Here is a 14,696-nt window from a genome sequence, read left to right on the forward strand (position 1 = left end):
ATAATATCTCTTAGTTGCTCGATATTTGATGTATGAATTTTATTCAACAAGGCCGGGGTATCAACCACCCGGATAGTTAGGTTTGAGTCCTTTCTTTTATTTTTTAGTCATAGAATAAAGGATAATATCTCTTAGTTGCTCGATATTTGATGTATGAATTTTATTCAACAAGGCCGGGGTATCAACCACCCGGATAGTTAGGTTTGAGTCCTTTCTTTTATTTTTTAGTCATAGAATAAAGGATAATATCTCTTAGTTGCTCGATATTTGATGTATGAATTTTATTCAACAAGGCCGGGGTATTAACCACCCGGATAGTTAGGTTTGAGTCCTTCCTTTTATTTTTTAGTCATAGAATAAAGGATAATATCTCTTAGTTGCTCGATATTTGATGTATGAATTTTATTCAACAAGGCCGGGGTATCAACCACCCGGATAGTTAGGTTTGAGTCCTTTCTTTTATTTTTTAGTCATAGAATAAAGGATAATATCTCTTAGTTGCTCGATATTTGATGTATGAATTTTATTCAACAAGGCCGGGGTATCAACCACCCGGATAGTTAGGTTTGAGTCCTTTCTTTTATTTTTTAGTCATAGAATAAAGGATAATATCTCTTAGTTGCTCGATATTTGATGTATGAATTTTATTCAACAAGGCCGGAGTATCAACCACCCGGATAGTTAGGTTTGAGTCCTTTCTTTTATTTTTTAGTCATAGAATAAAGGATAATATCTCTTAGTTGCTCGATATTTGATGTATGAATTTTATTCAACAAGGCCGGGGTATCAACCACCCGGATAGTTAGGTTTGAGTCCTTTCTTTTATTTTTTAGTCATAGAATAAAGGATAATATCTCTTAGTTGCTCGATATTTGATGTATGAATTTTATTCAACAAGGCCGGGGTATCAACCACCCGGATAGTTAGGTTTGAGTCCTTTCTTTTATTTTTTAGTCATAGAATAAAGGATAATATCTCTTAGTTGCTCGATATTTGATGCATTAAGCTAAGCCGAAAGTTTTTAAGTTATTTCCTCGAAATTTGGGGTCTATTGTGCTTTAAAATTTTAATGAATGAATATCCTATAAGCATCTTACCATTATACCAAATATCATCCTCAATTCAATTTTTCAACCAGTACGCTTCTCTTGTTAGTTATCAGCCCTTCTCTTTCACAGGCACACACACACATAGTTGCAATGTGCACGTGTATATGGGGCAGGGGAGGGGGTTCAATCATCTGGTTTTGTTTTTTGGAGTTACTACATTCCAATAAGCAAGCGTAATTCCGAAAAAGTATTTTTTTGAATTCATGAATGTAAATTTGAGATTCTGATTAGTCTCATATATCGATCTTATCTCCTCTATCCAGATCTGGGGGAAATATGTTATCACGTCTCTCTATTAATCAATGAACACCATAACTCAAAAATGTGGCCAGCTTGATGGAGTAAGCCAGGAATGTGGTCATTACATCAAAACCTGTAGGCCAGTATCAAGTCTTGGACCAAATCCCTCCACATCAAGACTGTTCATCAACCTTTGAGTAGGTAAACACGTAGACATTGTAACAACCTAAATTGAAGCCCTCCTTCGATAAAGTTTATGTCGTGTGGCATTTTTTTCAAAAAACGCAATGAACCTACGCATTCTTTGTTATTCAATGATAACTTTTGTGTGGGATTATATGAAATAATCTATGAGCGATTAATCCAATAGAGTTTTCTAGTTGAATTGAAAGTAATCGATTTTTTTAATCAAACGCATTTTTAATAACAATTCTGTAAGTCATAAAATGCGCTCCTTTGAGTATTAGACGAAATACACTGATTTAAATAGAAAATAATATATTCAACCTTCATTAACAGTTGTTTTTTTGGGGGGGGAAGGGGGCTGTATTGAAACTATACTAAATCAAACCACAATAACGCACCGTTTATACATTTGCTTGTTATACTTTGCAGAGGATCCTCAGTTTCGATACCGTTTTCCTCTTTCTAAAATTCGGAAATTTTTCACTCGGTTATTATTTTTTCATTTTCTGTTAAAAACGAGACTTTTTCTAGAAAGTAGGAGGATAGCGTGTTTTTTCTTCTTGCCACTAATTTAAGCAAGAATGTGCAGAAATTGTTCCATCGTAATAATTTATTCGAACTTATCTTATTTCTCAAAACATATTTAGTGTGCAAATATTCAATACATAATGCTGCATTGAATGTTTGCACGCTCACAAACAGTCAGCAAGTCAAAATTTTTAAAAAAATATATCTAATTTAACGCCTATCTACATGAATTTAAACAGCATATATATATATATATATATATATATATATATATATATATATATATATATATATATATATATATATATATATATATATATATGATTATCACTCAACATTTGCGATAAAGTTACAATTTATATCTTGATAAATGCTTTATATTAAATTTAATCATTTTCTTTCTTTCTGTGCTATGTTTAACAATTTTTTTTTTAAAAAAACCATTAATTTTTACTTTTATTTCTTTTAAATCATTATTAGGACATTACTTTTAAATAAATTTACATTAGTAGAATTTAAATGGTTGTAATCTAAATTATTTGTTAAAATTTTGCTTATACATATTTCATTTATACATCAGTCCCTTAAAAGATTCACGAATTATGCTTTATTGTATTGATCACAACTAAGTAATTGCCGACTTCCCCTTTCTGTGGAGATAACATAGTCTTATACGGAGATATTGGCCAATGGCTGTATTTAATAAAGTGATGGAGTTGAATGTGTGTGTGCGTGTGCGTGCTCGCTTTCGCGGTCGCCAGGTCAAACCGTTTGACCTACAACTACCAAATATGGTACATACATACCTTGGTGGATGAGTTTGTGTCCCTCAGAGCATTTTAAAATTTTTTTAATTAATTAAAAATTAAACTGAATTTTGGCATTTTTTGTGATAGCTTCCAATAATATTACCGCATAAAAATAAATTTTACAACATTTCAAAAATAAAAAAAGATGTCCCTTTAACGATATTAATTTAATAGTTATGCAATTACAAATTACTTTATTTATTTATTTGCAAAATGTTCTATAATATTGAGAAGTATCCTGCTGCGAGTTTCCATTCAAACGTAAAGGCCGCGGTGGCCTGGTGGTAAGGTCTCGGCTACGGAACCGGAAGGCTTCAGGTTCAAGATTCGCTTCCATCGAAGAACCGTTGTGTAAGCGGATTTGATGCAAATTAAGTCTGTCCTCCGGATGACGTGGTGTGCAAGGGTGGAGAAGGAGATTGCCAGTTCAGGTGTCGTCCTCGTCATCTGACCGCGGTTCAAAATTACGAGCTTCATTTCAAAATAGCCCTAGTGTTGCTTTAAAACGAGGAACATTTTACTGTAAGTAAATAAAATCCAATTCAAAAATACGCTATGCTCTATATGGTTGTCCAAGTAAAGTTGACCATGACTAAATGAAGGCAAGAATTGATACGGATCGTCAGTGGGCAACAAATGAAATCATAAGTAGGTCTATATCTACATGCATATATTAGAAAACGCTTACCGTTATAAGGCTACAAACTTTTTAAAAAATCCCTCGATTTGTGGTTTCTTAAAAACGAAAAACATCATGTAACAAAATGTATCGACACCTGAAAAGTGCTCATGAAATCGAAAAAAAAAAAAAAAAAAAAAGGTTCCCATTTTTGAAATGCTTGATTATTGAAAGATAAGAAGCGGATTGTTTACAATAGTGTCATTTGAAAATGACGGAGAAAGCAAAATTAACTAATAGAAATATACGAAACTGATACATTAAAGGTTTTATTATCGGTTTGGTGAGATCATTAAGAGAATTTTATGTCTTAATCAGACAGTCATTTCTGATAAGCAGATTTAGCAATTAACTAAACCGAATAATGCATTCAAAGAATTGACAAATCAATGAAACGAAAATGTAAGATCATACATATCTCAGATAACTGGGCAAAAATTGATGGAGCTTGGCTGAGATATGATGCCATTTCTACAGTGTAGTCTTAATGTTGTTTTATGAAATTGCCATTTATTTTACGTTTTGAATATGAATGGTAAAAATTTCAACAATGATGATTATTCTTCCAAGTCTTGTTTGATTAATAATAATTATTTTTTCAAATTAATTCATTGCATATGTGAATGTGGAATTATAGTGTCAGAACCATGATGAAAAATCGTGGACAAAAATTGTCAATATGTTACTGAATGCAATCATTTTATCACCCGAAAAAATTATCAATTTTCTTTTAAAAATATACGTTTACTCAGTTATTAAACAAATAATATGTTTAAATTAATCAGATTATTGAGACGGAAATGTACAGCTTTGTGAAGAGAAGTCGAAGACAGTTTCAACTGTATTGTCTTAAAACCGTATTGTTGAAGAATTAGAATAGAATACGTCTATTATACGTGAATAACACTATAAATATTCAGTAAAATAAGAGGATTAACTGAACTGAGATCATTTCTAGAGATAATTTTGATACAATTGAATAATTTATAATTTCTGATAAAAAAAAATTTTTAGTTTTAATCACGTTTTTATCGAAAATAACGTTTTAAGAACAATGCAATAACTATTTATCTTATCTTAAATTTTTTTCTGCATCGTCTGCTCTAAAAGAAAAATAAATTTTATCTTTTCGGCTTCCTGATGATTTGGTGCAATAATATACATGATGTATGATAACGAATTTCTTTATTCAAATTTATTTTTCCTTTTAACTTTGATAAAAACATAACCGAAACTGCATATCTCAATTTTACAGGAATAAAAAAAAAAATTGAGGCAGTGATATGAATCTACAAATTAAAATTACAGGAGCTTTTCCTAATAGGTTTGTATTTACGATCATATTATTCAACTGCAAGAAGAATGAAACAATGCTTTTAAAATAAGCTTCCTGTATTTCAAATCATTCAAATGAATCTAGGCGCAGAGATATGGAACAATGTATTTCAAAAGATAATGATACGGAATTATGCACTTTTTATAATTAATTATAACATTCTTTAAAATATTATTTTACAAACACTATTTTTATAGTTTTCAGTTATTTCATCCTGGTAAAAAGGCATGTTGTGAAATTGCAGTTTACTAATTCAGGAAAATTTTGGTTTTGAAACTGAAAAGTATAAATGGCCAAAAAATTAATCCTTAACAATTTATATATTAATTACAACTTAATTGATTTAACTCCAAATAATTAAGTTAGTAACCAGTGGTATATATATATATATATATATAGTGTCTATTCTCCACACCTGCCCCTAGACAACACTTTGAGACGGTTTGGTTTGGTTATATTAACGTCCTGTTTGAAGCAACACAAGGGCTACTTTGGGACGGACCGCGGTCAGATGATGAGGACGACACCTGAGCTGGCACCCCCCTCTCCACACCACACCACACCAGCGGGAGGACGTTTGGTCATGACGGATTTAACGTGCAACTGATCCCCTTACACGACGGTTCTTCGGTGGAATCGGACCACGAACCTGAAACCCTCCGGTTCCGAAGCCGAGACCTTACCACCAGGCCACCGCGGCCCCCAACACTTTGAGACGGAGTATTTATATAACTCCCATGATGCCTTTCAATTAGTAAGTAAGACATCACATATCTGTGATAGTTCGCTAGCCAGCGTGAAACTATGTGACATTTAATTCTTTCATGTTAAGTATGCGTGTGTAATTTGATACTTTATGTGTCTTGTGATGTGGAATCTAGAAGAAATCTCAATAAAATATTATTCCGAAAAGCCGGTGTTTTCATCTGCACAACACCACGAGTCTCATTTCACTACAAATGGCGCCCAAAAGTGGTGCCCAATGAAAAAGAATGATTTTCATTTCACTAAAAGTTACTTTTTATGGGTCTGCTAGAAAATGAATTTCATATTATGTGCCTAGTTGGAAAATAAAATGATGTACCTTTATAAACCACAAAACACTGCATATTTTTTATATTTCTTTAAAAGATATTTATCTCATATTTATAGTAGATAAGATTAGGGGAATACAATTTTCGTTGAATAAAAGTGATTGCTTTTTAATTATTATTTTCGAATAACCTATCAATAACGAAATTTTAATTTCTGAAAGGACTAGTCTTAAAATGAAAACTATGAAAAGAATAACATTAAGCAAAAACAGCATAGAATGCACTTTGCTCTATTATGTACATAATCCTAACTAAAGAATGCAGTTTTAATTGATAATCTATTAATGTCTTAAATCAATAATAGTGGTTCCCTCAACTTTTCCATATACTTTTAATATATGCTTAGCTTTGCATTATATTGTTCAGTTTATTTATAGTATTAACGGCCCGTTTTAGAGGCTAAACGAAGGTTATTTTGGGACGTCAGCACTATGCCAACGGGAGGGCGTTTGTCACAAAACGCGCACCAGGCTCACATACACTGCGGACTTTTAGTGGAATCTGATCTCGAACTTGGAACCTTCCGTCCAATGCCAAAACCTTACCACTAAGAATCCGTAGGGTGCTTGCATTATAGAGTAATAAATGTTTTGTACTTTTTCCATTTGACAGACTGATCTTCCAGCACTTAATTTTTAGATTTTACAGCATATTTCATTTATCTTTCTGACGTTTTTGAGATATCTCATTCACATATCTATGAATAGATAGAAGGGTGAGATTAACCCGATAACGGCCTTCAGACAATGCAATTTTTAACCCTCCCTTTCACCTCTGCATCTGCAAACTATAAAAAAATTATTGGTTTTAATTTAATTTCAATAAGTAATTTTTAAGAACAGAACAGCATAACTAATAACTTCAGTAATTCGCTTTTAAATATTACAAATTTAGAAGCAATTTTAAACAAAATGGTAAAAAAAATTATAAAACTTTCTTTAATGCAAATATTCTAATACAAATTCGCCAGAATTATTACCATATCAGCCAGTCAGCTAGCTGCGAGAAATATTGGACCACATTCATTTGTAGGCAAATTTGAAAACATAAAAAAAAAAAAAAAAAATCCTACGAAAAATAATCTGAAATCTAAACGGTTCTTTGTTTTAATTTGAATTAATTCGATTACATGACCTTTGTAGAACAAACGAAATTATAAAATTAAAATTACCTGAAAATACCTAATGAAAAATATTTGGAGGCACTGGAAAACCCAAAATCGTGGCGATCCTAAGCAGTTGCCTGTTTCGCCTATTTATCGATGCGAACTTCATAGATAACCCAATCCTAATAGACATTCAATCCCATGATGGATAAGTCCAAAATTTGATAAGCTTGAAAATTTCAGATAACGATTTGCCAAATTTCGTTCATTTGGTTCATTGCATTGTTTTTAGTTATATGTTCACAGGCATATATCCAAAAAAAAAAGGGGGGGGGAGGAACGAGGGTTTGGATTCAAGGATGTGTAAAGCGTAGATATCCATAAATGTCGGCGTCTTAAGCGATCATAAGACTTTCTCTTCGTCTTTGAGAAATAAAAGTAACCTCGAAAGATTTACTTAATCTTCGAACTGTTTGTTATTGTTATTATCGAATTACCTGACATCTTCCAATTCAGGAATGTGCTGTCTAAAGGATTCAATTAAGAATCCATTAATACTTCAGGTATTAATCGTTTATGTGTAATTTTTGGATCAAATTATAATGTCCTGGATGGATTTAATACCAGCTTATACCAGGAGCGATTATTCAATGCCCGTATGATAAACGGTCATGATTATTAATGAGTTAAATATAGAAAAAAACGTACTTGTACATCCAAGGGTCGATTGTCACAACTTTGACGCCGAATCTGTACATTTCTAAACGCAAGCCATCGCAAAAGCTTTTCGCTGCATGCTTACTCATGCAGTAAGGTACCATACCGGCATACGTATACAGACCTGAAACATAATACAAAGGTTTTCATTAGATAATAATTAAGGGCCCGACTTAAGATAAATGTCAATGAAATTTTGGTGAAATATTTTGACAAATATAAAATTCTGATCACTTTTATTGCAACTCTAAGAGCCGTTTGTTACCGTATCTTGTAGCCATTCAAAATAGCGGACTTTTGGAATTTTTTAGAAGGTCGATTCTATCTCCTGATGCTTGGCGAGAAACCGGGCCTAATCTTATGTCTTGCTAAATTAAATATGAAATACTAAATATCTAGCAGCTAAACCACTAGATAAGATCTAAGTTACTTATTTAAAAATTAATGAAATGATTACAAAAGCTAATAATAGTTAACGAACTTCAACATATTTTGTATTTTAATCAAATGTTTAATATTTAATTAAAACACCCAGTAATGAATAATATAATGAACACAATATTTATAATAGTTTGTAAAATTAAAACCATTGAGACTAACATATCGAATTCCATTTTATGAAGATTCTTTATTCTTAATTTCTATATTGAAAGCAAAAGAATATTAAGAAAAGTAGTTAAAAATTTCAAGAACGTGGAAATTAAGAATGATCAACAGACCCATGCGAAATTTCCATATCTTTAACTTTTCTTTTCGGAAAACAATTAAATCTTCTGGAAGGGTAACTGAAATTAATATTCAGCGAAGTATTCAAGATTCAATGGCGTGTCAAGTAGGCTATAAAAAACCCAAAAAAGTGAATAGTATTAGTCGAATCAAGTGATAGAGCAGTTTAATTGAATTGAAGAGAGTAGCTAAGCGAAATCTCCAGCGAGTTCTTTCTGAACGCTTTGTACTGTTACAGTTGTTTAATGACGATTTTCTATTAGTGTGCTGCTGTTTACATTAAATGCTGTTTTTGTGAATGCTTTTTTCTACTATGCTTTCTTGTTTTCATGTAGAAAAAAGCGTTGTTGTTTGTTACTGAGACTGTTAAAACTTTTCAACATCTACCCCCACAACATTTCCCATTGATATGCACAAAATTTTCTATCGAAAATAATTGTGGTACATTTCATAATTTTCATATAGAAAATAATGCACATATTTTTTTCAAAAATATTTTTCTTTTAGTTTTTTTTTAATATTAATATTAGCTATTGGTTTCATATCTAGACCTAACACTAACAAACTTCTTTTCAAAACTTAGAAACGTCGAAATTCTTTTTGATGAAGGATTGTGTTAGAAACAGAAGGAAAAACTACAGGAAATTTATTCAAAATTACTGACCAGATGACGTAACAGCGTGACTTCCTAGTCAATTAACGAATCATTCTTTTCTTCGTTATTCTGAAATAGCCTTATTATTAAGTAATCAAACTTCACTCCACGGACATTTCAAACACAGACATCTATTATTTCTGTAGTAACATATGATTATTTTGATTGTGTTTAATTAAATATGTCAAAATGTTATACTATTTTATACTGTTCAAAATTTACGTAGCAGAATTGTGAAAATCATTCATTTCAAATCACTCGAATGTGATAATGCATATTTCAATATTTTTAGGAATATTCTGTTTTGCGCGATAATCGCTGCTTTTTTATGACTTTGCGTTCAAGCCAAAAAAAATTAATAATAAATTGTGCAGCAATTTATTATTTCGGAAAATTTGACGAACAGTAATTATTATCTCAAGGAAATTTAATTGCTTAATAACAACTTTTATCACACACTTGTTGTTCTGATTGCAATAAAATAAATTTTATACGGTTGAAATTCTACGCAGCAGAATAGAGAAAATCACCAATTTTGAGTCCATTTAATTATATACATTTGAATATTTTTATGAATCTTTGAATTGCACGATATAGTCTTTAGATAATTTCTTTGCTGGCAAAATATATTTTTAAGCGACTTATTTATATTTTATTATTATTAATATATTTTTAAGCAAACTTTTAAGCGGCTTTTCTTTTGAATTTAAAATTTGATGAGTAGCAATTATTATCTCAAACAGATTTAGTTACCTAGTAACCGTTTTATTAGACACGTTTCTCTATCTGAATTGTTTTATCAGTGGTATAGCGAGGGTAAGTAGTTCCAAGGTTTCAAAAATATTTCTTTGTTTGATATATATGTAATAAAGATTAATTTTCATATATATCTTATTTTTAGATCAATATAATCAATACAAAAATATACATCAAAATAAAAAACAAATTTATGAAACCGAGCTATTTCAGTTTCTATTGCATCATAAAATCAAAATCATATAAAGACTCAAAGACTGCTTCAGAGCATAAAATTCCTTCAAAGCAAGAGTGTTTTTTTAGGGGGGGGGGGAGATCCTTGTCTGGCAGATGGAATGTGTTTCTCTTTATAATTCATTTCTAAAACATTTGCTTTCTTAACTGATGTGAAACCTTCTATCAATCAATCAATTATTCTTTTTCTCTGAATCTGGGACTGGGTCTGGGTATGACATGTCGGCTCATCAACTGTCAGCTCATTGCTGTTCGAGGTTATCAATGGGCATATCAACTTCCAAAATAATCGCTTGGTAAAATCGATAAGTTCTTTTCTACATGACTAACTTAATCCAATGGCGTTGTATCTAAATTATTTTTTAATAAAGGTAGACATTTTTTTTTTTGGTTCGGTTCCCTAATTTTGCACTTGTATGAGGATCTAAAATGCGAACTATTCGAAATGAAAAAAGAAGATAAATAATCGCTATCTTCGAACGAGAAAATTACTGTACATGTATAACAATTCAAAATCAATTATCTGTTCAGAACAAAACGCGTGGGATGTTCATGTTAGTGTTGTGTTGATCCAACAGAACACTAGCCTGCCTATGGCAAATTCCACAAAAAAAAAAAAAAAAAAAAAAAAAAATGCTGCAGAAGTTTTGCTGATAGCTGATTGGCCATCCACCAATAGTTGCAATCGTGCTTCTGGCAACTTCTCGTTCTTGCTTTTGAAGGAATTCCAGTTCGGTCATCAATTTTTTGACAGACGGAGACTTGCGGACAGCTATGTGGTATATAAGCCATATAAGCCAGTTAACAACTGCGCTACACGAGCATATGCTTTTGTATCCTGCTTATGTTACTGGACTGCGAACCACAAGGTCCCAGGTTCTATCCTCGCTCAACACAAATCCCCTAAAGCTATGACAGACTGATATACTTCTATGATACTGGACTGTAAGAAACTTATCCCACGGCATGACAAGTGTTGCAGTTCTCGTGGATATTATATTGAGAATAAATTGAAATATTGTTGAGTCTTTTGCAATAAATCTTTCCAGGTAATTATCAGGGGTGTTTGTGGGACCCCAAAAAATCCCCTGAAACTTTTACGGACTTACTACCGGCATTTTGGAGTTTCGAGAAGGGGGGGGGGGAGAAATGAAAAATTACAATTATGAAATATTGAATGACCTAATTATAAAAGTTCAATGAATTACTTTTTTTGCAAAATTAATAACCATAAATTTTCAAACATATAAACTACTACATTTTATGCAAATATTTTAAATTACCTGAATTAATTCTTTAAAAAAAAATATCTAATTTCTGCTGCTTTTTTTTATTTTCTGATGTTTGTGGGCTTGTCTTTCTTTTGTGGTGAACTTCATAATTGCAGGAAGATTGACTTTTATTTTCCTCATTTACAGTTGAAGAAATTTCCTCGAGAACTGCACATGCAGAGGTAGAAGCAGTTTGCTTTTCTGCTAATGTAGAAGGTTTTTCAGAGACTTTTATAGGTGACTCATCTGAAATACATGTTTTTAAGTCCTCTTGATATGTTTTCCAACTTCTGTTCATATTCAGTAAGAGATCTTTGTGAATTGGATCAGTCATTGGATTTTTTGAGCCATATTTTTCACATGAGGTTTCTTTAGAAGCCATTAAATCATATTTAATAGTCTGCACTGCATCTAGGGAATCAATCTTAAGAGAGGTTCTATAGTCAGTGACAAGTGTATCCATTAAGTTGAATGCACTTTCCACTAATGGGCCATGGAAGCAGCTAAGGCAGGCTTTGACCAATTTAGCCAATGTAGGATACTTATAATCATTTGTGAAATCATCTTTTAAATTAAAAACTTTAGACCAATATTTATCAATTGTACACTTGACTTGATTTCCACTTTCATCAGATGTGTAGAGCATTTCTTTGGTGATATCAATATCACTCTGGTATAACCTTATTTCAGCTTCTACTTTTGACTTTTCATTATCACTAAAAATATGGGACATGATAATTTTTCAAAAGCTAATATTGTACTGGTTTTACCTCTTAGCTCTGGATCTAATGCTGTAAAACTAATTAGATATGAATTTTTAAGGGGTAATTTCTGTTTCATATGCTGAAATTTCAAAGTGAAATTCTCTTGCGTACATAAATAAAAAAATATTTCAATAAGAGAAACGAAAAATTTACACGTGCATCAATAAATGAAACGAAAATTTTACACAGCGGAGAAAAAAAAGTTGCGAAGCGATCAATGACAAATAGCTAATACGGCGAAAAATCCCCCTTCTCTACTTATTGGCGCCACGCCAGGAGAGATAAGACCTTTGAACCCAGAGTCACGTGATCGCACATCTGGTCGCGAAGTCTCTCCCTTTTTTTTCTGCCGCGCCTACTTGCCGAAAAGAATCCAGAAGAGAATGTCCGAGAAACGGGGGAATGAGTCATAACTCGCAATAAGGAAAGAACAAAAAAGAAGTTTTTTCCCCCTTTTCACGCATTATCACTGCCTTTGGAGAAAGAAAGGAAAAGTTTTCACCACACACGCTGACCTTGCGTTTTCTGCTTTCAAAGCAAACAAAATCGCCCAGATCAAAATAAATAATTCATTATTATTCCTACTTCCTTTTGAACGACGATCCCCGGAATTTCCGGGTATCGAAGTTCAAAATCCCCGGAATTCCGGGGTTTCCCCGGAGCACAAACACCCCTGAATTATGTTTTGTTTCTGTTACTTCCTGTTGGTTCTCGTAAAACTAAGCCACCTAATTTCTTTTTTTCATTTGTTCTTTCTAGCAGTACAAAACAATCATTTCCCCTTCATTTATTTTAATAAACATGAAAAAGTTTCGACTAATAAAAACTGGATGAACCTACTTGCTGCGCTGCACACTGTGACGACTCTTCCTTTGGACTTGCAAAGCTGAGGCAGAAATGCTTTTGTGACTCGAACTACACCGAAGGTGTTCACGTCTATGACTCTTTGGATGATGTCTGTATTGGTCCAGAAGATCTCAGCACCATCATTCATACCAGCATTACAAACGACTGCCCAGAGTTCTGCAAATTATAAAAACCAATTTATTAAATTTTTATAAATTTATTCCTATAATTTCTTATTAAAATTGTTAATCAATTTAAAGTATGTAAAAAGCCCGATGTGTGTGTGTGTGTGTGTGTGTGTGTGTGTGTGTGTGTGTGTGTGTGTGTGTGTGTGTGTGCAATGATAACTCTAATTTAAATCCTAATTAATTTCCTAATTTTTATCTTAATTTAGCCCATATTAACTTCATTCTAAAATTTTCTCTTATTTCCTGATCCAATTCCCATTTTTTTATTTAATTGATTCTACACGCGCTTTAGAAAACTGATGACTTCAGCATTTTCTCACGCTTCGAGTGAAGGGATAAAAATCCATAATACTTACAACATTCTTTCAAAGATACCTAAGATTCCCTTTAATAAATAGACACGTATCAAAGAAATCCTATCAAAATTTCATAGTAAAATCGCTGAAAGGAAACTTTGCTGTCTCTTTTGCTCTTGTATCATGATGTAGACTAGCGCATCTTTGATGACCGTTTGTTTCTTGGAATAAATTATGCCTCCCAGAATGAAATGAATCGAAGTTAAAATTTCAAAAGTCTGTCCTATTCGGCCACGCAACGGCTAAAATATATTTTACATATATATACATAAGCAACCTAAGTATAATGTTTACAAAATGTATCAATTATACTAACGAAAAGAAGAAAAATTCTAGAAATGTTATTTCTCGTCATTATTTATTTTAAAAAAAACAGGTTATTTAAATTCCTACATTCTTATTTTAAAATAGAAAATACTGTTAATATCAAAAAATTGAAAATGTTAGCAAGTAATACATAATATGCACATTTTGATCTAAACAAAATTGCCGATAAATATCATTGTAACTTGTGAATAATGTCCTGAAAACAGACATTGTTTTGCAATAGAATGAAATAATTCCAAGTTTAATAGACTCTTGGCAATAATATAAAAGTGGATTCGTATAAAACGAAAATACAATTTTTTATCTATAGAAAGATCTACAAATAAGATCTATATCTGAACTATAACTAACATGGAAAATGTTTATCGCTTATCTGAGTGTAATAAAACTCCCAGCAAAGATAATAAGAGAGAAAAAAGCAAGTCATCTAAAATGGGATTCGTTGCAGATATTTTATGACTGCTCGTTTGGTTGATTACGTAACGTCATGTTTTGGTCAAAAGCGAGCTTCATTTGATGATCAATAACATTTGATTTGAGATGCAACATTGATTATGCTGCTCTTAAAACAGAAAACCAAATTCTTACAATTTAAGAGCATATTTTGGTTTGGCGGTTAAAAGTAATGACGCGAGAAAAGGGAAAAATCAATGAAGAAATATATAAAAAAAAAAAAAAAAAATCCAAAGGGGTCTTTAAAAGTAAGAAAATAATGCAGTTCTACTCAAAGATGGCGTGATCAGAGACATATTTCGCAAGTTAAAATCAAA

At 31.9% G+C, this 14,696-nt stretch overlaps 1 protein-coding gene across 1 annotated transcript in view; it reads right to left on the minus strand.

Annotated features, from left to right (window-relative positions):
- The window catches only part of LOC129990715 (short-chain dehydrogenase/reductase family 9C member 7-like), a 39,010-nt gene that overhangs the window by 8,982 nt on the left and 15,332 nt on the right, over positions 1–14,696 (minus strand). Inside the window, exons 3-4 of the mRNA XM_056098177.1 lie at positions 13,050–13,232; positions 7,795–7,927 (exon numbers count right to left, since the gene is read on the minus strand). Coding sequence (XP_055954152.1) covers positions 7,795–7,927; positions 13,050–13,232 — 316 coding nt within the window. The remainder of the gene's footprint in view (positions 1–7,794; positions 7,928–13,049; positions 13,233–14,696) is intronic.

The sequence above is a fragment of the Argiope bruennichi genome, chromosome 2 (assembly GCF_947563725.1).
Source record: "Argiope bruennichi chromosome 2, qqArgBrue1.1, whole genome shotgun sequence".
Classification (NCBI taxonomy): Eukaryota; Metazoa; Arthropoda; class Arachnida; order Araneae; family Araneidae; genus Argiope; species Argiope bruennichi.